Source organism: Cyrtonyx montezumae, unplaced genomic scaffold (genome assembly GCF_038088225.1).
Source record: "Cyrtonyx montezumae isolate F1298 unplaced genomic scaffold, pur_monq_1.0 scaffold_0, whole genome shotgun sequence".
Lineage (NCBI taxonomy): Eukaryota > Metazoa > Chordata > Aves > Galliformes > Odontophoridae > Cyrtonyx > Cyrtonyx montezumae.
In genome coordinates this window covers 21,208,052-21,234,079 of record NW_027071824.1, presented here as the reverse complement: position 1 = coordinate 21,234,079, position 26,028 = coordinate 21,208,052, and the positions used below count along the sequence as shown (strand labels likewise).

The 26,028-nt window shown below is 35.8% G+C and overlaps 1 protein-coding gene across 2 annotated transcripts in view; it reads right to left on the bottom strand.

Moving 5' to 3' along the window:
* AKT3 (AKT serine/threonine kinase 3) overlaps nucleotides 1-26,028 on the bottom strand; it is a 132,626-nt gene that overhangs the window by 25,974 nt on the left and 80,624 nt on the right. For both annotated transcript variants that reach the window (XM_065729777.1, XM_065729770.1), the window contains exons 4-10: nucleotides 21,555-21,666; nucleotides 19,976-20,120; nucleotides 15,157-15,288; nucleotides 11,437-11,502; nucleotides 10,666-10,734; nucleotides 3,519-3,641; nucleotides 2,341-2,469 (exon numbers count right to left, since the gene is read on the bottom strand). In XM_065729777.1, the coding sequence (XP_065585849.1) occupies nucleotides 2,341-2,469; nucleotides 3,519-3,641; nucleotides 10,666-10,734; nucleotides 11,437-11,502; nucleotides 15,157-15,288; nucleotides 19,976-20,120; nucleotides 21,555-21,666 (776 nt within the window). The remainder of the gene's footprint in view (nucleotides 1-2,340; nucleotides 2,470-3,518; nucleotides 3,642-10,665; nucleotides 10,735-11,436; nucleotides 11,503-15,156; nucleotides 15,289-19,975; nucleotides 20,121-21,554; nucleotides 21,667-26,028) is intronic.

Here is a 26,028-nt window from a genome sequence, read left to right as displayed (position 1 = left end):
GTAAAAGGTATAAGTAAGAAATTAAGTGAAGTGTGAGGGAAAAGTGGTTACTTCTTGATAAAAAGAGTTCAACTTTTTGTTTCTCTAAGGTAAGGCTCAGGGAAATAATTAATTACAATTGGTCTCTCTCACTCTCCTTCCTAAAAGTAAAATTTAAAAAGGAGAAAAAAAAAAAACAAGCAATGTGTAACATATAACATTTCTTTCATCAGCACTGATAAATTATAAAACATGCAAATCTTCTGACACCTATTAACAAAGTTACAAATCCATTCTGGTCTTATTTATTGTCATATAGCCATAAGTGGTTTTAAACTGCATAAATGATATTGCAGTGGTCTTGCTGTAATACTTGTAAATAAAAGACTACTCTTCTTAAAGGAATGCCATGTCATAAGGACTTGAACTGAAATGCAGAGTCAGAAAAGTGTAATGTGCTGTAAGAAATTACTCTTATAATGTGAGCTAAAGGAAATTTTATTTCTTTGCCCAAGTAGCTTTATTTCTTAAATATTCTGCTAAAGAAAGTAGATTACAGAGGTGTGTATCTTTATTACTATGTCTTTGACCCCTGACAATGAGCTGCAAACTATCAAAATCCAAACTGCTTTTAAATACCACATAGGTATATTTACAACTACAAGCACTTTCTCAGTTTTCTCTTTTTCTTCATTAAAAACATGATACTGTTTAGAAAAGCCATGGTAAATCGACTGAAGTCCAGCTGTAACATTTTTTCATGATCTGCAATTTGTCAGAAGTCCGTTAAGTCTTTGCCATCTGGTATTGATTTCTACGATCTGAACCACATGAAGTGAGTTTTGCATTCCCTATCACGCACACACACAAAAATAGTGGAGCAACATCTCCCTGTATCAGTCAGCTATCCCAGGTATGAAAATAGACACAATGGTTTTATGTGATCAAATACTACTGTAAAAGCAGAGAATACTGAAGGAAAGGTTGGGTGTTTCTTTCCTAAGAGCATTCACCTACTGCTAACACCACCCTTTTAAATAAGAACTTTAAACACCCTTCTAAATAAGAACGCTTACCATCACGAGTTCGTGGCAAGGTGATATAATCAACCTGCCACGCCTCCCCATATTTATACTTTTGCCCTCACCCTTCTTGCCAGAGAGGTTTCATCCTCTTGGCCTGTTTAACTGTGGCACACGTGTCACGGATAACCTGTGCAGTGGCATCCACAGTTAAGTCCACCCCTCAGTCTCTAGCCCACTTATAGGTCGCATCCCTTCCTTGATGGCCTGAGGTCTCATGGGCCCACCAAGCTAAAAATAGCTCTCCTTTGTTCTGCCAGTCCATGATCACCTCTAAGATTCCTGGATCCTGAGGTTCCCCATCCGAGCTCGCTGTGTAATCAGTGCGATCCACTTACTCCAGGTGGCATCGGTAGCATGATGGGTGGAGGAACCCTTCCTCTGAACATCCAGTTCAGCACTGGCAATCGAGGTGCCAGGGGGAGCTGTGTCTCAGTGCCAATTACAGTACTGCTGACTGAAGCCAGTGAGGACAAAAACCGAATATTGAGTGTGACTCCCTGGCTGTTTTTGTTTGTTTGTTTTCCCTCTGTAAGCATCAATGGCAGAGCCGTCCTCACTGATACTGGAGCATATCATCTGACTGACTTAAGTTTACACAGTAAATTCCACACAGGCCAAACCAGAGTTGTGAAGGGAACCAAAGCAACTTTCTTTTGTCCATCTTTTTGACAGTTCTCAAGAAGTGTGATGTTTCGCACTCTGACCACTGGCTACTGATAAAGACAGAGCTGAATATTCTGGGGTGGCGTTTCAACATACATTCAGGAAACAGCTAGATCTTGCTGCCTACCTCAGCCACTTCTGAGGTAGATACACTCAACTGTTCAGCAGAATTATCTAAAATTTCGACTCCCTGCAAACAGAGAGTTCAGATAAAGCCCTGCAAACTCAGTTCCTCCCTCCTATCCATGAAGACAACACAAGTTTAGTCACACATCTAAGTTAAGTAGAATCCTATGCTCCAAGTGACAGACAGAAGACTATTTCTGAAAAAATTACTGAAAGATAAAAGCTTTATCAAAGAAAGGCAAACGTGAGAAGGAAAATACATGTTAAAGGTGCTATTAAATACTAAGCACAGCATCATCATACAGACGATCACTAAAAAGCAAGAGCATATAGAAGTCTGAACTATGACTATGTAGTATTTATCAGACAAACTGTCAATTCCTAACTACAGTGAACAGAATTCATCATCACATAAATACTGTAGTCTAAAATTAAATGAAAAATAAACATTTTATACCACACTGCAAGAGTATATTCTAGATCATACCTCAGGTGCAAGGTATTCCGGAGTACCACAGAATGTTTTCATAGTTGCTGCGTCTGTAATTCCTTCTTTGCAAAGTCCAAAATCTGTAATTTTTATATGTCCATCTTTATCCAACATTAGATTTTCTAACTGTATGTTGGGGGAAAAAAAACATTCCGTTAGTACTTCTGAACAAGATAGGCGGTGGCATTACATCTTTTTTTTTAATTTTAAGAAAAAAATGTGACTTATTCCTCAACCAGACAATTGCACACATTTGCAGTATGTCACAGAATTCCATGTTATTAAAACAGATTCTGCTACCAACACGTAAACCAGTATTTTTCTTTAGCCCTAAGCAAAACTTGCCTTCCACAGGTTCCTTCTCTTCAATTCCTGCATGAGAGAGTCCATGAATGAACTCCACAGGTACAGGCAAATAACGTGACAATGTAAAAACTTTAGGCTTTTCGCAATAAAAAAAAGTGATCTCATCACAGAAATTCAAAGTTCTTCCCATGTAAGTTCGAAAAAAGTTCCCGCTGAAAGCAGGATTTCCAAAGATTATGTCCACACTACATTACAGAGTATCTTCAGCACAACTTGAAAACTCTCAGCAAACTCAAAAGGAGTTCAGGCAACAGAGCAGGTAACACAACTGTTTACACAGAAGCCAATCTAAGACAAACTGCATTCCAGTATTATCTATTTTCTCCAGCATATGAAAGCCAAAATAATTTAAAAATTAAGGCGGAAATTCTTCTATTAAGTATGCTAAACCATTTAACATATTTCTGAAACACAGAAGAACATAGTTATTTGGTGAAGTATTGAAGTATGCAGAATACCATCACATTTTCCCAATTTCCCATTTCCTTTATTTGGAGACATTAAGTATTTGAGATTTGTCTGGAAATATGGGTTAAGTTGCAATTAGAGGGGGAAATAAAAAGGACTGGGGGTTTAAATCTCCTTCAACTAGCATCATTAATGAACTTTTTTTGATCAATCAATGTACCTATAGATTATTGTGTCAAACTGGTTCCTTTAGCAAACAGAACTTCACACTGAACACAGACCTTTTCTCCATTAACTCTGAATAGTGTAACTTTATAATTACTTTGTGTTTGTCCCAACAGTCTCTGCAAAAACAAAAATTTTGATTACTTTTTCTTCTTCATTTTTTTTTCTTTTTTTACCTTGAGATCACGGTACACAATCTTCCCAGAATGCAGATAGTCCAGAGCTGAGACAATTTCTGCACCATAGAAGCGTGTGCGGTCCTCTGAGAACACCCGCTCTCTCGACAAATGGAAAAACAGCTGCGGGGTAAACAGCAGGGACAGGATTGTAATAATTACTGATTTAGTGGGGGAAATTAACACAAACATAAAACACCTCTCATCACCATATTGTGATGATAGATAGTATACTCTCAGTGGACACTCAGCACTCTTAGACAGCAGCTGGCTTATCTTTTCCAGGTTTCCAAAGGGAGAAAGCGAGCTGTTAAATCAGCGTTTTAATCAATATACCAATCTTGTTTAAGGCATTCTGTTTGCTACTCATTTAACCTTCAGTTTCCAGAGGAAAAAAAAAAGTATACAGCAGAAGCATTCTGCACTTCTCCTTCCACTACTTCCTCATATTTTTATTTTAATCCCACTCAGAAACATCATTAAAATACCTAGAGGTTGGTTCCACCCTGAGTTCTCAGTAACTTAGTAGCTTCCTTTGCACTGCAAAGATGTCCTGTTCTTCATCAGACTCTGAACAGGTGAGCTGGCATTTTACAGAAACAGCGGATTCATAACACTGATGATATTACAGTCATTAGAAAAAGCAAACAGACAGCTGCTTAGGGCTTATAAAAAGGAAACTATGCATTTTCTCTTTTTCTGTATCACTTTTTGCAAAGTTTCTTTGGCATGTTTAAATCTCTTTTTCAGTATTTCATAATCAACACTAATTTGCAGACAATTCTTTACATTAAAATTTTCAGGGAAAAATATTAGTCGTTAAGTATTGCCAAAAACTTCATCTGCCATAAAAAAGCATAAGGTGAAGCTAGAGTTCTGCAAGGGTTATCAGTGTCTTCTCTGATAAAATATCACCCATGGAACCAAAACAAGACACATACACATAAAGAGAATTTGTCTATTTAATTCCAAGTCACTCCAAATTGACAGTTTTATTTACTACGTTAAGAATGCTTGGGAAACTCTTTAAATAAACATTAGAAAATACGCTTCCATTACCTACTTAAGGCCAGACAGGTCTTCAAACCATCTTTCAAGTTATGATTGTTTTGAGTTTACCACAAAAGCTAATGATCAACAAAACACAAATACATAAAATACCATTTTATACATTAAATACAGAGTGCATTTTTTTAATTTAAAGGCTCAAAATATCAGGCAGTTATTTTCAATGTGTAACCTTTTCAAAATCCTATTACAAACTCAGTCCTATAAGGTCTGCTCTGAAAGTAATGCCTTCTTCTTTATTCTGTTGACCCGTGAGGTCAAAGGTGGATGTTGGAGGTATGGCAGCAGAGGCTGACCTTTCCTGCCAATATTCCATTACATTTTGTTGCTGTGTGGCAGATGGCAGCAGAGGGGCACACTGACAAATTGTCATCTGACAGGGAAGTGTGTAGGAAACACCGGTATGTATTTGAATGCCTCCATGCAAAAAAAAAAAAAATTGTATCTACTGGCATTCTTTGACGTCTGCTGAACATTCATGGAGACCAACAGTGGATATGAGCACAGGGAGGAGGTGGGTGGTGACAGTAATATGAAAGTTAAGCCACACTCTGTTGCACCACAAAATGAAGAGCATCTCAATCAGCTCATCTGTGTGAATCGGTGGATCACAACCAGGGAACTATATACTGAGCTGAGTATCAGCTTCAGTGCATCGGAAACAATGGTGGCCACATTGGAAAATGACAAAGCTTGCACCAGGTGAGTCCCATGAACACAGGAACAGAAAGAATACGCAAGTTTTTCAGGACCTACTGAACCAATACAAGGCTGAAGGTGATTGCAACGTTATTAGTGATGAGACCCTGTGTCACAGCTCCAAGCTGGAGTCAAAATGGCAGCCCATGGAGTGGTGATGTGGATTCCCTGTTGAAGAAAACATTCAAGATGCAGCCCTCAGCGGGAAAAGTCATGTGCACTGTCTTTTGTGACAGGAAAGAGGTGATCCTTCTGAGGGATCCCTGGATCCCGGACAAACCATCAATTTTGATCTCCACATCATGACGTAGCACACTGTCAGTTTTGTCTGGACTGCCATACCCACTGTACAGTCCGGATATGGAGCCTTCTGATTTCTGTCTGTTTGGGCTGATGAAAGATGGACTGCATGAGCAACATTTTCCTAACTATGATGCCATTATAGCATATGTGAAGCAGCGGGTCACTTCTGCTGGTGTAGATTTTTACTGGCACAATATGCAGGTTCCTTTTCATTGCTAGTAAAAATGCATAGCTATTGGTTGTGACTATGTTGAAAAATAATGACCAGTTAAACAAAATTGGCCTTTTTTCAACTTTAGCTTGGCTCAGAATGAACCAATTTTCAAGCAAGAGAAAGCTTAAGTAGATAAAAGTCAGTCAGAATTCTCCTGCGTGAAGAGCCAAGTTACTCTTCCTGAGCTATTTATCCACTGGAATAGCACAGCTGTTCCCACTGCAGCCACTGTACCCTCAGACTGCAGCTAGTACAAAACAAAAAACTAAACAAACAAAAAACAAAACAAAACAAAAAAGTCAAAACTCTCCTACAGACTGTGGTGGATCAGCCCCTGCTTCCCATGCATACAGCCCATTGGCATAAGCAAACAAATGTTCAAAGCAGACACTTCTGTGAATCAGAGACCCTGAAGAAAACACTTTCAGACACATAATGCAGACTGATGTCTGCACCCACTAGATGTGACTAACCATGCGTGAGACAGCAGGAACCTTGGACCTTACTACCCTAGCCAGTAGAGTGGGCAGAATGTCTGACTGATGGCAAATATGAACTATTTTTAAGTAAAACATTATCATTTTAATGCAGTTACTTGTCAAAAGCATTCTTCATACTACTTAGCACCTAGAACAGTTGTTATCAAACCATATACGCTAGTGTTCCACGAAAAAAGTAAAGTTTGAGATATAAATTCATGTTAAATGTAAATTCATACAAGATAAATGTTAAAGATGCTGAAGGAAATTCAAAAACTGTTAATATAAAGATCTAATTCCATGAAGTTATAGCAGCATTTTCAGCTAATCATTTAGTTTACTATTTCAGAATAATTAGGTCACAAGGCTCTATTCACAAATGACAGAACATGAAGTCTGATTTATTATGCCTGGGAAGGAAAAGAAGAAATCTGATGATAGGTTATTAAAAAAGTTTCTATCATTTGCACTATTTATTGATTTACAGTTATTAAACAGGAGAGAGAGTAACAGTTGCAACAGAAATAGCTTTGGCACAAAGGAATTCATTTTGTGCATAATCTTATGATGGTATACATGAGGGTGCTATAGTTACAGTGAGGGTTGTAACTATAGATTTCCTGGTATGTCTGTATTTAAATACTCAACAATAATGTTGCCATGGTATTTTTTTTTTCCTAATAAGAAACGTTAATGGAAGAATCTTTAAAAATTATAACAAAAAACAAATATAAAAGCATACTCAATTGCAGAGTCAAGAATTACAAAAACATGTAACACCCAACCTCACATGAATCAGTATGTTCAACTCCTACAAATGTTAGTGACCTAATATATATATATATATATATATATATGTTTGTTGTTGTTTTTTCTGAGCAGCAGCAACTGTAAAATTTCAAAAATTTCTTTATTGTTTCTGACTTTATAGCACTTCTAAGCAAATTCTATGCCCAGAGAAATATAGGGCCTTTGTTATGTACAGTATGAACTTTAGGCCAAGGAAAACTCTCTCTTCGGGAGAAGAAAACAGGACACAGCACAGATAAAGATAACAAAGCCTACAATGATATTCAGTTATTTGTCATTAGGTAGGCTGTAAATAATCTTTTTCTTCTAGACTGTAATAGCACTTGTTCAATTACACCAAAACATTTGGTTCTCTCTTACCTAATGAACTGAAGTAAAAGTTGAAGAAAATAAATGCCAAATAGAACAGATTCAGAATTCTGATGTAGAGCAATCATCTGAAGAAATTTTAGTGTCTAATTTTATTACACAGGTAATTACCAATTAAGTTAAGTTACAAAGTAAAGAATTTGAAATTATGTTGAAAGTGCAAAGCGTGAAGGTTAATCAACTTACTAATCAACTAAATCAGTGTATTCTGCAGAGTAATGTGTGTGATAGATTCCACACAAAGTTTTTCATCCTTTAATGCAAAATACCAGAAATAAAAAATGAGAAACATACACTCTGAAAGTACTTCCCAACATCAGAGTCATTCCTAGTATGTTTTTTTTATCACTTTATGCATACAAGGAGAACATTATAACATACTACTAACCTACTCTTTGGTTCTCAAAATAATATGGGTTACAAAAGAAAAAGTAGGCAAATCCATGCAAGCAGGAAAAGCATTAATACAACCTTACACATTTTTTGTTCAAACTGTTGATGAGACAGGAGCAGCAAAAAAGGAAGAAAAATAAAGGTCTTGTTAAAGAAGGTGCTTGTATATGAGCACTGACAGTTTTACTTGCTTAGGAATATTTACATTAATATTATATATTTCCAGTCAAAATCAAGAACATAGTTTATCAGTAAAATTGAACCAGTTACTTTTTCTTCATAAAGGCCTTCCTTATTAACTGAGTCTAACTGCACAGAAGTTAGGCAGGAAATGTAAGGCTAAATTAAAATGTTACTAAATTTAAGAGGATTCTAGATTTTTAGCTGGTGTAGAAGATTCTTATTTAGAATAATTTTAATACAATTTCTTTTCCTCCTGAAAGAAGAGGAATCATAGGAAGAGGAACTGATATTTCCTAGTACTGACTACATTTTTTTATTACTGTCAAAGGACAGAACTCTGAATCGTGGCATTATCTTGCTTTCACCTGTGTCAGAGTCAAGGATACTGACAGAAATTTCAAGAACTCCTTCATTCAGAGGACTGTTTGGGTAACTCACTCCTGCAAGATATAATCCAAGAAAATTCCCAAGCAATTAACTAAGACACAATTAATTAGAAAGTGAATTTCACTCTCAAGAAAATTTGAACAGAAACACAAGTGAATTTAGCACAGCTCTGGAGAGAAACAAAAGCAACATCTTACTGTTATACAGTCAATTTCCCACTAGTAAGATATAATTAAAGTTAGGTTTTCAACATCTTCAATAGATAGAAACTACTGAAACACAGAGCAGTAAATAACAGAAGACAGAAGTCTGTGTGCAGTATAGGAGATTGGATAGGAAATTGAATTTCTTAGCAGACAGAGACTAAAGTCTGAAATTCACATGAAAATTTGGTAAATCTAAAGATTTTCTTATTAAAAAGGACACTTTTATCTGATCCTTCTAGATCACAAAAGAGAAGCACTTAATAAATCAAAAGTGCTTCTTCAAGGAAAACAGCCCCCAGATAAAGGGCATTATCTCCCATTACAGTGAAAATCTGTGCTTAGCTTAACTGAGATAGGCAAATATCCAAAAGAACACCAGAAACACAAACAACAGCACCATACCTGGAAAAAAAGCAACCCACTCTTGGCAAAGTATATTACAACCATTCAAATCCCAATAGGCAAAAGCACACTGTGAGCAAGAAACACTTGCAGCAGTTGCCACAAAGGCACACCATCCAACACAGAGAGACACATACACTTAATCAAAAGATATACACTTAATCAAAATAGATTAAAAAAAAAGTGTATATCTTTTGATTAAGTGTATGTGTCTTCAACTGTAATAAAGGAGTAAAAGTCTCTTCAACTGTAATAAAGGAGTAAAAAATGTTCCAGTGGGCTCTCTTCTGCATTCACACAGGACAGAAAGGTAGCTTTCAAGAAAAAAAGCACCTAAACACCAGGTTGATGTTAAAAGCATATTATCAAAGTATGAGATTAAGAAGTGGTCCTGTACAGAGAAGACTCAGAAGAACTAGCTAGTTTAGAAGGAATCATTTTAAAACTCATTGTAAATAGCACTCAGTATTTCTGATGTAAGTTTAAGCCAAATAAACCAGGCGAGTATTCAAAAGAAGGATGTTATACCATTCCCACTGAAGGAAATTCTGTGTCTAATTCCACTAGCCAAAACTGCATCATTATCTGTGATGTCTACAGTAGAGTTAATAGATAGGAAGTTAAGCCATTCTCCTATGTGAGAACCCTGTACCACTACGTTCAATGGTACAAGGTGACCATAAATGCGTTAAAATGAAGACGGTCCTCACACCGGGCTCAGGAACTGCCAGAGAGAGGAATGGAAAACAGGTATCCACTCAGTTATCAGGCATGAGATTATAGTAGAGGACAGTTTTATTTTATAGCACAATGCAGCAAAAAGATAATGCAAAACATAACATCATGTTACAACAGTTCCTCAAGGCAGAAACAGTTTTCTAATCAAAAAAGCAAGTGGAAAACACTTAGTCCTTTAATGCTGCTGTGCAGGAAACAGCATGCAAAGTAACAAATTCCCCCTGGTTCACACTGGGAGGAGATACAGCCTGAGCAGCAAAGACTTTCAGAAGGTAGATGAAACCCTACTTCCCATATTGTAATTGCTTTAATTCTACTCAACTGGTATCGTTTTTTATACTCCACACTTCAGTGAAGAGCTGGAGGACAGCAAAGGCTCGCAACACCACAAGAAGTTTGAACCCCTTTAAATTTCCAGAGAGCACTGCAAACTCTCTGAAGAAGTAAAGACAAATACTAACATCTAATTGTTCCCTCCTAGGTATTTGCAATGGCTATAGCAAGCAAGAGGGCACACATTTCACATTAGGACAAAAGCAAGACTACGATAACTTCTTTATACTGGCTTATAAACATGTTGTGCCAGAATATACTATCAACACTTGAAGAAAGAAAACAAAACAAACAAAAGGATTTCTGCTTATCTCCCTACCATGAAATTATCTTTCAACAAACAGGAGCCTAATTTTTCAAGAATGGAGAAGTGTATCGTAGTTTAAAAAGGTCAACTTTTTTTCCCCATAAAACAGTCAAAATAACAGCAAAAAAGGCCCAACAGTCAGTTTGAAGATAACAGAACACAAGAAAAGTGAGATAAATTATGCCCTTTAAAGCATAACCCAGTGACAGCATTACCATCACAACTGCAAAATGTCTTTTTTTTTTTTTTAACTTACCTCTCCTCCATTAACATACTCCATCACAAAACACAAACGATCCTTTGTTTGGAAGGAATATTTCAAGGACTTGCAAGCAGAACAGCAAAAAAAAAAAACAATTATCAATTTGTATTAAGCCAGTTTCCTGCACTTTAACAAAATTTTATTTTATTTTCTTAACCAGGCAGTTCTGACTTGGTGAGAACTTTTAGGAAGCTACTATTTTAATTAATCTAGCTGGAGCTTCAGATGAGTAAATACAAAACTTCACTCATCTCTGCCACATGCCCTCTGATATGTATATAACATTGCTTATTATAATAAAGTATTACATAGCTATTAAAATACATTACTTACTACTTCATTTCTGTCATATATAGTGTGACATTTTGTTTCATCATGTGTTGCTTCTTCTGAACTAATAGTTATTTTATCATTTTATTGAAATCTCTGTAGTTTGAAGTTTCTTTATAAAAATAACTTCCTTGAAAATATGTAAAATCATTAACTTATTAAAAAAAAGTATTCATATATAAAATTCCTAAATGGTTACAACCTGCAGCTAATGTAATTTTAGTGTATTTAAGCATTATAAATTTATTAGAATCTTTATTTCTGAACAGTCAAATGAGTACATAAGTACCAAACAGATACTGTTTGCTTATTAATCATCATGAGAAAGACTTCAAAGTTTGTTCTTTAGTTATGTTCATATTTGAACACTCATCTTGTTGAAAATTACCTGTTTAAGTTCTTAATGGTATTTGATATTTAGTTCCTGATACTTACTGTTAAAAAAGGATGTCTGGTGTTTTTCAATACTCTGCTTTCTGTAAGTGTATGAGCCACTTCATCCTAAGAAATAAGAAGTACAAGAAGGAGGTTTTAATTAAGATACAAAATTGCTGTCAGTTAATTACAAGGAAAACGTTCATACTTCCGGAAACAGAAATCTTCACTGAAGATAGGGAAAATGAAAGAACCTGCTCTCTTGAAAAAGATAACATTAAAAGTACTCATTTCTTTTCAGTAAAAAATGTAAAGTAAAATTAGAACTACGGCAACATACAATTTAACATATTTGATTTGATTTTTCTTCTAATACTGCTTTAAAATGAAGTCTTGAAGTTTACAACTACTGCAAGGCAGGAAAAAGCAATAATATTGGATTTGATTTTTAAAAATATAGCCATTGCAACTGCAAAGTCATCAGAACTGCAAAGCTCTGATGTGCATCATCTGAATGATGATACAGACTGAAATTGAATCAATTTGCAGGAAACGTACATAGCTAGTAGCTGACAGGAGATTACAGAACATAGTCTAATTTTGCAGCATTTTTCTGTTTTTTAAACATGGTCTTTGTTTTGTTTTTCTTAAAAACCATTCAGCCAAAATGGAACAGTGTCCATGAAAAACCCCTCCTCAATGCCCCGTGCAGAAGCTGCCTGAGAAGCACTTCTCAGCCAGGCCTACCCTGCCTCCCCAAGGATGCAGACCTCCTGCAAGCAAGTCAGGATGGACAGGGAATGCCCTTCCCCATTTCCAGCCAGCTTTTGAAAATGTGGCAATTCAGAGCAGACAGCTGCACTCTCCTGGGGTCTCAGACTAAATCACAGGAATTGCCATAAGCCCCACTGCCAAAGGGAAAGAAAGTAACCCAGCCCCAGTGGGCATTAGTGCCTGGGGAAACTCATCTGCCCTCTACCTACCAGCTCTCTTCCTCCAGAGCCATCTATTGCCTTACCCCAGGCAGGAAGCACACCAGAGGTGGAAAGGAGTTTGGGTGCAAGGATCAAGGCCCCAGGGGCAGATTATGGCCCAGTGTTGCCCTCACACTGCCAAGAGTCTGACCTTAAAAGTCTGAAATGCACCCTGCTAGTTTTTGCCATTTACGGTGGCACTAAGCATCAGCTGAGTATTATACTGAACTGGAGGCAAACCTGGTGACTAGAACACCAACCACAACCCTGCATAAGTAAATTTATTTAGACAGAACATACTTTAATATTGCTGCAAATAATACTAACATGAGATTACTGTCCTGGACATGCTTATCATGCTCTGCTCTGAAGATAAGGTACCATTAAACTAATTTACTAATTAAACTATTACTAAAGTAAACACAGATGTAGGAGTTTTAGATGGCGCTTTAAAAACTGTCAAAATAGGAAGTTAAAAATAACAACAGAGTTCCCAAGTAACAAATTCTAAGCATTACTGAGATACTACAGCCACATACTGGGAGAAAAACAAAAAAATGCTTCAAGGAGAAAAGCAATTTTAAAAACTTTTCAGCATATTCCTAGAATTTTTCTGTATGAAGAAGGGCAATATAAAGTAACTTTCAAAACTGCATTCTGTCTTTTGTGGATATTTCTCTCATCTTGGGAAAAATAAACAAACAGGCTAACAAAAACAAACAAACAAATAAACCATATATGTAAATTTACGATTACTGAAATGTGTGACCAAAAAGGGTTTCTCTCTCTCCCTTCTGTATATAGCCAAAAGTTGTGAACTGATCCACTGAACAATTCCCAGCTGGGTGGAGTAACTGGAGGAAGTGTGCAAATGCTGAGGAGGTGCTAGGGCCTGAGGCTGCATACTGTATTGCAGTATATGGACAGAGGTATGGAGGTCTGAACAAGAGGCAGCTGCCACCCCAGAGAGCACCTGCACTGCTTTGAGAACTCGCCTACTCTCAACATCTACTACTGTTGTTCTCCATCTTGTGACCCAGATTTCAACAGAAAGGCCATCCTGAAGTACCAAAAGTATCTGCTAATGAAGGAGTTGCTGAAAAGGTTAAGAAGAAAATTATCATTCATATAACAAAATTCAATAAATCACTTTTTCTTGGATCCGAGTCAGTCTGTAATAAACATGTTGCAACAACAAATCCAAAAGGCTCACCACCCATCTTTCTCATCTTCAATGATGTGATTTAGTCTGCAACACTTCCTCAACTGATAATATGGAAAAAAAGCTTATTCTCAGGTTCAGACTCCAATCGAAAAAGTAGGGAGAACAGTACATTATTCATAAACATAATACATTTTATAATGTGCTAATAACCTGGAGACTACAGAGCTTATATACAAATAAACTTTTAATACATACATATACAACGCTGTAGTATATCCCTATAGAGACATTTTACACTACAATGAATAGGTTATTTTAATCATTATTTAAATAATTTACTTCTACTTTCTGGTACAATTTTCAGTATTGTTAAAGCAGAAGTTAAAGATTAATTATGCATTTCTGCTAGTTTTACCATTGAGCATCAATTTTATTTGTATTTTTTAAGTTCCATGTGCACACAAAATGGATTTGATATTGACACTATTCATGTTAGAGAAGATAAACTGAGACAGAATTTACTGTTTTTTGTAAACCTCATTCTCTACCTGTTGTGATCTGAGTAAAAACCTACCAAAACTGGTATTACCCTCATGGGGAAAAAAAATCCACCATTTCTCTAGTGAATCATGAAGTTCAGATCAGGAAAAAAAATTGAATAAGCAAAACAGAAGCTAGTTTTCATGAAGCGCAAAGAAATGTAATCGCCTTTGAGGTTTCTATTCATTTTTCAAATTTAATCAAGACTGATCAACACATTCAAAAGCTATTAGAATGAGACTGACAGGCAGTCAAATAAACACTGAGATACCTTGCAGAACTCTGTAACCCTTCTTTTCATTCACAAGTAGAAAAATTGTAAAAACGTGACAAATATTTGAAAATATATATAATCCATAACTGTTGTAACCCACAGTCAGCTTCTAGGAACACTGATATTATGAGCCTCAAGCAGCCAAGAAATTTCAGGAAGGCTCATACCCCTCAAAAACCTCTTTACTTATTATTTTTAATTGTATAATGATGACAACAGCATGTAGTATTGTTCTCAAAGTTGTCTTAAGCAAGTAGGGTTCAAAACTTTAGAATAACGAGAAACAAAGTTCAGATCTTCAAGTTAAAACAGAATACAAGGGCCAGGGATGCTAAATCAATCAAATGTGAATGGACAATTCCAATTTAAACAACTTCTTCAGACTTCAGTTTCAGATTTCTATTTTGTACCTCCAAAAAGGGGAACAATAAAACCCATGCACAGCTAATCTTATCTAACAAACCAGGAACAGTACAGGTTCATTAAATTAATTGTATTCACTGAATAAACTTGCAATTCACTCCGAAAATGTTTGGATATGCAACAAACCCTACAATGTACTTTCTCTATTTATAAACCTAGATTGTACTGTTTTCCTGCACAGTGAATTCTCTTAGTGCTTTAGCAAGCTCCAGGTTACAAGACAGTGGAAAAAGGAGTAAAAAAATCTGCACATATTTATTTTATTTATTCTTGTTTTCTGAAGATACACATATGCTTCTATTAAATTCAGTTAGCATAAAAAAAAAATCAAATAATTTACTATAGGATGCTGACTATTCCATTCAAAAAAATTGAAACAGAATTAAAACTATAACCTTCCTTACCTTTGCAATAATGACTTCTTTTTTCAAAATCTTCATAGCATAGTATTTCCCACTAGCCTTCTCTCGGACCAGGATAACTTTGCCAAACGTGCCCTTGCCCAGTAGTTTTAAATAGTCAAAGTCATTCATTGTCTATAAGGAGCAAAGAGCAAGGATTAGCAAGACTTAAGCTATGCAGTTACAAAACATGTTCAAAAATGCTTCTGCAAACAACCAAACTCTATTACCAATATAAAAGATCAGTTCACAAAGCCTGATCCACATAAATGAGTATAAACTTGAAGTTGATAATCACAGACTAAAATATTGCCTTAACTGATCAAATTTCCCAAAAACTACTGCAACATGTTACAACTAGTGATGTACAAAACTAGGGAAATTACAAGTAAGTAAACACGCAACTTAATACTATGCCTGTAGATGTAGTAATACCTAATTAATACAAGAAGCTTGTACTTCATTCATATATTAGTGCTTTTATTATAAATAATTATGACACATTTTCCTGTCAAAATGAAACTGCTGGTAACAGTGAACTCTAGGAGTCTGCATCACACACAGATTTTAGAACCATAAGCTAAACACCACTCAAGGTCAGGAAAAGTATGTAGTACAGCTACAAATGTACCTAGCTTTTTAATATTTATCCAAAGTCTACATTAATTACTTCTCTATAAGTTTTTGTTTTTTTTTTTTCATTCCAGATACTGATTCAAGTATTCATCAAAAATAATTACTATAAAACTGCTATCCTTTCAACATATTATCCCTTTCTTTATCAGGGGTCTTAATTCATCTTCCATTTAATCTTTCTGCAGTCACATTCCTGCAAACTTAAGCTTCAAATATTTTTGAACCTTCTTCTTTGATTAGGAAGAGTAAAACTATAAAAAAGATACTGATGTATTACCAGAACCTATTTAAACTTTGATCCTGTTCATAAAACTATTTTTCATTGCTCTACAAGTAACCTGTTACATAAACACAGGACCTTTTCATAAGGTTCACAATCGATCTGAAAGTGGACATTTCCAAAATGGAAGGAATATAATTACTTCGATTCTTGAAGGAAATATTCTATCTAATAAAAATATTTATTGTGTCATTTAAAATAAAATTTATAGGAAAGTATCAGAAAAAAAAGCATTAAGGAAATTACACATATTTTAAAAGAAACATCAGACAGAACAAAGTTTTAATAACAAAATCCTCTAAATCTCTTCAGGATAGCCTTTCAAGATAATTTTCATTCTGTATATTACGTATCACCTACTGTATTGACAGTTTTAAAAATATTATTTAGTTCTAATTTCTCTTAGCTATCTCAAAACACAAAGGGAGCATTAGGAGAATAAAAAAAGAAATGATGAAAATGTACATGGATTGTCACTATAACCTAAAATTTTAGTTTTGTTTGAATTCTTTCAATGAAATTTGTACATGCATGCATACTCATATACATGCATGCAAAAATTATCTTATCTTAGCTGAGTCCCTCTGCTATCTCACTGCTGACTGGTCATCAGTTCTCCCTCAAAATAGCACAATTGTTTGCTTACATCAAAAGAAATAAATTCTATGTCACGTAGTTTGGGAATTTCTGAAACTTTATCCATTAAAGAACATACTCAAAATATTCTTTTTACTGTTAAATGGTATAAAGTGTACGTGAAGCTGTGATCCAAACGCTATGTGGCAACTGCTACTTCATCAACTAAAGGGAAGATTACGCTAATATCACAGACAGTACTTTGGAAATTCAGAATATCTAGTTTGATAGTTCTATGGTAACCATCAAGCGAAAAAAAATCTCTTTGTCTTAAAGCACTGAAAACTGTCGAAATTCACGTGATAAACTCAAAATGCATTTAAAACAGAATTTAGGCAGAAGATGAGACAATTCTGTGATTCTGTGATAAATAAGTCAGGGCACAGTCCACCCTAACTACATACTGCATTCTCTCACACAGAAAGGCCAACAGCTTTTATGACAAAAAAAAAATACCTAGTGACCATAAAGGATCGTCACTTCTAACTGTCAAAAATTTGTGGGACCGTAAACTGCACTGAAGGGGTAACTCTTCCCATAATTCCTATAATCCTTGAGACACTGAATTTAGAGAGAGACCATCAGAACAAAGACAGCTCACAATAGCAGCCCTTTGCCTGTACAGAGGAGGATATTGGCTCAACTTCTCACAGGCATGGGCTTGATGCTAACCCAGTCAAATAGAAAGACTCATTCATCTAAAATTTGCTCACATCGTTCATCAAATTGGTCATGAATCTAGCATCAACCTTGCTAAAAACAATTTTTTTAAATGCAGATGTATAAGAGGCAGGTAAAAGTTTTGAGAGATTTTGACTTGTGGCTTAGCAGCAGGTTACGGTAGCAGTGATAGTTCTAAGAATAAAATCTCCTGATGCTGTCATTCTTTAAAAGCTTAGCAGAAGGCTTAGAGATGATATTCAGTGCAGGGTAACTCAACAAGTCTGCCAAAGAACACAAGACCTTGAGAGATAAAAACACAGATGCCACAGCTAAGAGTGTACCGAAAACTGGTGAAAAAAAATGAAATACTTCCTGAACCTGAGAATGTTAGTAAGCAAGTTTGGAGGATTCCCTAAGATTGATTTCTGTTTCCTTCATAATTTTCCCATTTTTTTCATTCCTACTGAACCTTACGAAGTCAATATTTTTTACTCATTACATTGTTTTGTGGCTTCTCTAAAAAAATCCATTCTTTATTCATGCTGAACCCGGAAAAACAGAAGGGAAACTGCCCAAAGAAGTACAGGATATTCAGCTTTCTTCAAAGCCTATTTACTCCTGCTATGTATGTTCTTTTTAAAAGAATACATTTTACTACAGTTATTGAAACTCCTACCAAGAACTGCTTTTAAAATACTCCTGATACACACAAAGCATCTATGACTGGGAATTTTCATCTGACTTCATCACAAAGAAATTATACTTAATAGAAATAGTCTAGTAAGGAACAAAAGTAGTTTGCTAATTGTTTCTTTTACTTCAAATTTTAGTGATACTCTTATTGTAGAACACTGACACCATTAAAAGAATTGCAAAATAAAAAGGTATATTTGTTTTTCCCAGCTTATTTGGACAGAGATGTTGCTGTTAGCCATGTCCAAAGCAAGTTCAATTTCTTAACGTCTGTTTTCTTGGTGAACGTTTTGATACTTTTTTTATTTTATTTTATTTTTTTTTTTTTTTGAGAAGAAACAGGCCCACTTCCCTCTGTCATGCTTCTTAATCTGACTATGCTCTTCTACTCATATGAACACCACCTGGTGCATGCACAAGCAAAATTCACTGTGCACAGATGCAAGATCAGGTGATTAAACAAACTCGTTGGATACAATATGCAAAAAAATTCTTGACATTGAAAGAAATCTAATATAAAAAGGCAACACAAACTGAAGTGGTTCCGATTCTGTTAACAAATACAAATGAATAAGCAGAAGCTTTTCAGAAACAGTTCTACAAAAAACTATTTCCTCTAATTTCAATTAATACAAAGGGAGCGACAAGGGAGTCCCCTATATTCTGGTTACTCAGGACATTTCTTTCAAAAAACTTCTGGGCACTTTTTGCTAAGTCTTCCAAAAGTCTTAAATCTGCAGTGGGATTTTGAGTTTTGGAAGAAAAAAAAAGATCCTTGATATTATCAGCGTGCTTTTCAGTGGCTACGTATGCTTCATTCTGATCTATCACTAGGTGTTGAATATCACTATTTTTCATTTCACATTTCATTTGTAGTTTGCTTTTGGCTTGCTGGCAAAGACATTATATATTCTGTAGCACTGTCCCAGAATTTTACTTCTGTTCTTACAGCGTAAGCAGCAAGAAGTGGAGGAACTGATCTTCCACCCACTCTTATTCCCACAGCACTTTTGTTATATGGGAAAAGTATTGTGAACAAGAAGAGCATATGTTCCAGATAAACAACTTATATTAGACCACATTTACTTTGACACCTAGAAAACGCTTGTTGTTTTGCAGTGTTTTAGTACTCTACTAAGGGGACATACAAGCTTGGCATAGCAGTCAGATCTTTAAAAGAGCAAACCCAAATCCCTTCCACAAAATCACAGCGCCTCTCAGAAAGACTGACATATCTTGAACACTATGTCTTGCTGTCACTTATTGTAATCTACCCTGGAGCACAATCACTAAATCTCTATGCTGTGAGGCTAAAAGTTCAATGTCAACATCTCCAACACAAAACTCATGATGAGAGTACTGTCATGCCCATATATGATTAGTTTTTGGTTTTTTTCATGCAGTGAAAATAAAGCATAGAAAATTATGTACAATGAAACTACAGGAAAGAACTATACTTTAATGCAAAGTGAAGTTCTCAAAACTCAGCACACAACAGAATTAAGATTTCCTGTAGCACCCCTATTATATTCTTAAGGACACAGTTGTTGGCCACTATCTTTCTATGATTTCTGCCTCATAATTACTGCAGTGTTCAATATTCCTTTTCACTGTTCATTGTTGCAAGACATTCCTTAACACGAGCTGTAGCATTATTTTGCTGTCTGCAGGCTTTTACTTATTTTACACAGGTTTCATTTTGTAGCTAGAAAGAACGAAGCCAATCCCGTAGAATCATGTTATTATTTCTCATGTTATTTCAATGCATTTTTCGAGTCATGTTAATCCTGTATAATAAATAAGAAACATCCACTGAAATTTATGTGGAGGTATTATTGCTTCTATATCCAACTAGATCACTCTGAAGAAGTTACTCATGTATTACTCCTACTAGTGATTTTTAAATGTCATTACCTTTCTTTTATGATGAGTTGTTGAAGCATCCATCTCCTCTTCACCTATATTGTCTATCTGTGAAGTTGGACTACAGTTCATCCTTTCTTCTTCCTGCCTCTGAAGTCTGTCTGCTACAGCCTGGATTGCTTCTGTCCATTCTTCCCTATCATAAACAAGTCAACAATCCAATTAGAAACTTTAAGATTCATCCAAACATTTTGTTTATATTCTTTTTCACATGCTACACTGCTTCAACATGTAGTCCTCATGTTACACAGCAAAAGTCTCATACAATTTAATTGTTTCAATTTCCTTCCGTATTCTGCATGATGGATAAAGTGCTAAGGTTGATGAGCATCAAAAAGAATCATTGCTTTATTTATTTGACGAATTAACAGTGTCTGGTTTTATAAATACTTTAATACTAAAAACCTGAAAATTCTTGCTATACATATAATGCGACTCGGAGTATAGTTATGTTATGTCCTACCTAACAGTATATGATAATAATCTACTCAAGAGAGTGTTACCCCTCACTGTAAGAAAATAATTAAGACTTTAATTTACACTGTGTGTTCGACTCTCTGTCTCTTCCCTCTTAAAGCTGAACTCTTTGGCTAACTTCAAATTCCTTTGAGAATCAGAGGTTCTCAAAACATAATTAAATTCCAAAAAGCATCATGAAAACAAGCAGCTGCATGGAAGGGGCAGGTCCAGACAAAGGTTTCCATTTTGGGAAAAGCCAGGCAGCCCTTGGCCGACCAGCACAGGCCAAGTAGCTGGCCAATCCACACACTGCAGCACCACACCAAGTGCAGCACTGGTTGCTTTTTGCTCTCCCAGAAAGGGACTCAGGAGGAGTCTGGGGGTATTGTATGGAGTGTAGCTTGAGGTACAATGCTTCACACAGATGAAAAACATGGTGAAGAAATTGTATCAAGGTAAAATTTTAAAAGGTGTAGGTGAATATACTAATAAGAAACATTCAAAGATAAAATTATTGGTTATTTATTGGAATAAATAGTACAACCATGGGGCAGTTTACTCTGCACTTGACCTTGGCTGATGGGGTCCACCTGGGTCAGAGGGGGAAAAGAATAGTAGGTTTGAAGGTGGTGACAGTGAGCCTGCCCATATCAAGGTGTGAGACAGAAGAGCTAAGTCAGAGAGACAAGGTGCTAGTGGGGACTACAAGCTTTTTAGAAGGGACAGGTGAGGGAGGAGAGGTAGGATAACTGTCCTCTATGTTAAGAAGTGGATAGACTGCAAAGAGCTGCCCCTCAAAAACACTCAAGAACAGGTTGAGAGTTGTGGGTTAAGATTAGGGACAGGACCAAGGAGACTCCTGAAGTCCATCAAGAATAACTTTCTGGTTCAGGTATTGGACAGACCCAGCAGAAGTAAAGCACTGCTGTTCACAGACTAGACATGAGTTCGGATTATTTTTTACAGAAGCTGACATAAATTGTTCAAAAAAATGTTCAGAAGTGCTTGGATTCTCACAATTCCACATTCTGATTACGGAGCAATCCCAGCTGAGACTGCTGAAATTTGCGCATAGCCAACACTGAAAGCAAAGCAAAAATAAAATTCTCACCGTTCCTCCGGAGTGTCTACGTGGAACGTCCTCTCTATGACAGTGGTCCACTGAAGACATCTGATAATGAATGTGTTTGGCTTTGGTCGCTCTGTTTTCATTAGCTGACATTCTAGAGAAATATATGATATTTCACCCTTTATAGATTCCCAGTTAAAGGGTGAGAAGCAAATAAAATGACTTAGATAAAATACACATAGCTTATGTATAACTAGCCAGCACACAAAAGGAACTACAGAACACCAATATAACCATGGGCTTGAACAAAGGTAGAAGAAATAAATCAGAGGTATTGATGGAACTTGTACTGTTCCCCATACAAAGTGTGATCTCCATTTGCAAATTAGGTCTATTACAAGGGTAATAAGAGTATTGGATCCCAGATTGCTCTAGTATGGCAAGGTAACAGCAGTAGCCAAAGGCACATTTTTCCATCTGTACCTGGCAGGAGTATGACATTTTTCCTTCAATGGTAATCATACCACAGTTACCAGGGTACTGTCACTATTAGATTTATTGTAAAATATCCTATCTGAGAGAATTCAGTTTGATTATTAAACAGAGTTACCACCCACATGCCCAGGAAGTCATCTTGTTCTTAGCAAGCCAGGGCAGAACCAGGGTTCTGCTGTTTCCCCCAAATATTTCTCTAAACAATTTCTATAGTTCTCCAAAATTGTAATTGCAAGATCTCTGTAAGCAAACTATTCTATCCAATTATAAGGAAATTCATTACTTTTATTGTTAGAAGATTTTTCCTAGCATTTAAGTCTTCCGATAATTTAAGCATTGTTTCTTGTCCTTCCAGACAATTTCTTCTCTTCTTCAAGAAGCTATTTCCTTTAGATACCTGAAGACCAAGTTATCTCTCTTCAGTCTTCCCTGGCCTAAATCAATTAATCCAGTCAGTCCTTATAGGCTGTACTTTCAGATCCCAGATCTTTCTTGTCACGGAAATCTAGACATTCAGCAGATAATCTACTATTCCTCTGTCACAAGAGCACAACACTGTTAACTCAGACAGTGGTCTGATAAGACAAGACGTTTGATGTTAGATTTTACAACACAGCACACTCCACTAAAACATTATATTTGTATTATGCAAAACAGTGACCTAACTAGAACTCTTTATTCATGCAAACATTTGTGTATGTACGTATGTGTGTGTGCGCGTAGTTAAGGTTACTCTGTCAAGTGTGATTTGCTTTCCTGCAGCTACCATAAATCTAACACAAACATCATGTTCTGGTAATTCAGCAAGAATGTGATATAAAATGACTGATCCAGTAAACAAAATCAATCAATAATGAATACAGCAACAGACTTCCTGTTCATTTACGATCAACTCTAACTTTCTTTTTATGGAGCTGCAGCCTACCAGCTAACTTTATTTACTCAAGCTAATGTCATATAACATGACTTCTGTAAAGTACTGACATGTACAACATTCAAGGCAGGTTGATCTTTCACAGAAGTACCTTACCTGGGATTTATTTATTTATTCTCCATAAATTCAGAGTCCTGACACCTCAGCTATCACCCATAATTTTACAGGAATATGTTTTAAATATTGTCCAAGGAGCTGCATCAGACCAAATGAATTTCTGAACACTCACCATACTTCAGCACCCACTAGCCTGTTCTACTTTTCTCTTATGTCTGTTGCTAGTGTTAATTGTACAAATGGAGAACTCACAGCAGACCTTCTGAAATGCAGATACAAACTGAAAATACAATAAATCAATTCTCTTTTATATTACTAATGTGTAACAAACCTAATGTCTTTGCTCAAGCTATTAATTTGCATACCTGAACACCTAAAAAACACATTCTCTGAGGAGTGGCCTCTGACTGTTGTAAGGCAAGTGTTATCAGACTTACTTGTGCCACATCTTGGATACAGACAGGAAAGTTTGGCATTAGGGGTTTCTTGACTGAAGAATTGCTGGGCAAGCTGATATGTTTTGTTTTGTTTTTAAAAGAGGAAAGTGCTACAGTAGGATGAAAATAGGAAGAGGGAACAGAAAAAAGGTGGAAAAGAAACAAAGAGGACAGGAGCAGGGAACTTATGGATCATGACAAAGTGGAGCTACTTAGGATATATAGTAGGCTCCAAGCTAGATGCAAGTATTGTGAGTTCAATGGAACTCCTGTCCTCAGGCATAAGGTTGAAGTCCAAGTTACAATGACAGTGATGAGGATTCTAGGAATAACACACTGTTGTTTTCTTAAAATTCTCTGCTGCAGCTTTAAGAAATGCACAGGGCTACTTTTATAACAGAAGAGACTGCATGCATGTCTTTTCTAGGTTTACCTGATACTACCCCTGATTAAACCATTCTCTCATGTTTAATCCTATCACACTTCAGTCATGTAGGCTGAAACTTCCTTTGCTGGATGTTTGCCTAAGGCTGCACGCTGCTGGAAAAATGCCACTTTTTGGAGACAAGATTTAAAACTTGGCAAACCAAGACCTTTGATATCCTTCCAGTATTCCTATGAAAATGTAACACAACTGTCCATTCTATCTGCAGAAGATAAAAGAGTGAAGGGAAGGTTGGTTAAAAAAAAAAAATTCACTAACACTTACTAAACCATAAAATTCTTAAAAATCTGTGCAGTAATCCAGAGGCTACAGCTATCTCTTATATCTGCTGAACAGAAAGCTCTTTCTCCTGTGTTTGCATTGGCTCTTGCTACTCTCAGACAGTACAAAAAAATGCTTCTCGGATGAGGTAAAATCCATTATGGAACACTATCACACAGAAAAATAATTTAAAGAAGAGACATCAGAACAAAAGACCAGGGAATAAGGCAAAAGAGTGTAAATGTGAAAGGAGGAAGACTGAAACCTGTGCAGAAAAGAAACATTAAGGGGATAAAAGAAGGCTCATTAGGAACAGCAGCTAGAAAGAGCAGCCAGAATGGGGAAACCACAATAGAGAACTAGAGAATTTGTTAGTCAAGAGAACAGTTTGCATAATTAATATATTATCTACATATTATTTGTATTTCATCCATGTAAGTCTGCACCAATCTATACATACATTACTGGTCCTACACATTAATTTCTCTTCAGAGATTTCTCAAAGTGATGATGTACTTCATTAAAAAGAACAATTACTTTAGCTATGGATGCATATACTAAGATCTGTAACTACCACAGAGTCCTTAACTCTCACACGTTTTCATTACAGATGATCAACAAGATCAATTAAATATAATAAAAATTGCTGTGTCAAATGAAAAAGGAAATGAAAACATAAAAAAAAGCCACTTGAATATGTTTGAAGGAATTGAAAAATAACGTCAAGCAAAGCTTACACAGCTTTTTGTAGTATTCTATTAAAAGTGGCTAAATATGTATTTTCTTTCATAAAAATAAAAGTGAATACATTAATGACCTTAATTACTGGAACAAAAATAGTTTAGGAAAGAAGTGGAGAACTAGTGTATTTGTAAAAGTGGTGCATGCTACTCAGCCTGCTGAAGTACATAAAAGTAACTGAAGTCTGCTGATACTTAGTCACTCACATGGTTCACAGACTGCCATATACAAATGTATGGGATAAACAACATTCCTAACATGACTGCAACGTGAATAGAAATTTGTTTGTGGATGTCTTTCACCTAAGGGTAAGAAAATAAATACATCTATTAAGATGAATAAGTACTCTAGTACACACTTAACCGCTAATTATCAAAATATTTTTCTACTAATTACTGGAAAAAAAACTGTAGAGTTTTAGACAGAATAGTTTGGAAACTACAAAAGCATAGAAGAATGAGTGAAACTGGCTACTGAAAGCTGGCTCAGAAAGCTTGAGTGATAGTTGGGTCATTACCAAGAAGAGAGAACACTCTACCATAATGTCTTCAAGTTTGCTGCTATACATAAACATATGTAATTAAAGGGCTGAATCTCAACTCAAAACAGTTGGAACTCTAAATTATCATTCAAAAAGATGAGTAAGCCAGTAAACAGACAGACTCAACTTTGTGTTCTTGTATGCTAGCCATCTACAACTTGGAATTACATATTTTAATCCTAAAGCTTTCTGCCTTGCTTGGGATTAAACATCAGTCATGGAAAATTTCCCCTTAATATTAGAGGGAATACAAAGCCTTGAGGCAGAACGTTTGTTCAAAGCAGCAAAATATGAAATCAGTTACAGAAAGCAACAACTAAATTCCAACAAGTCTATAGTACTTGACTGGCCATTTCTGGATCTGTATAAGAAATGAAATAGAACCAGAATTAAGAAATGCAATGGAAGATTCTCAATTACTGAAATTCTTTTTTTTTTTTTTTTAATTAAAAAAGGGGGTTAACTAGACGTTAACTTTTATCTCCATATCCACAAACAATCTGTACAATTTAAAATGTTAGGCTATCTTTTCCAAATAAACTCTACTATCTAAATTAAATAGTTATGCTAGTTAAACTCTCCTGAGCAACTCTAACTACAAACTG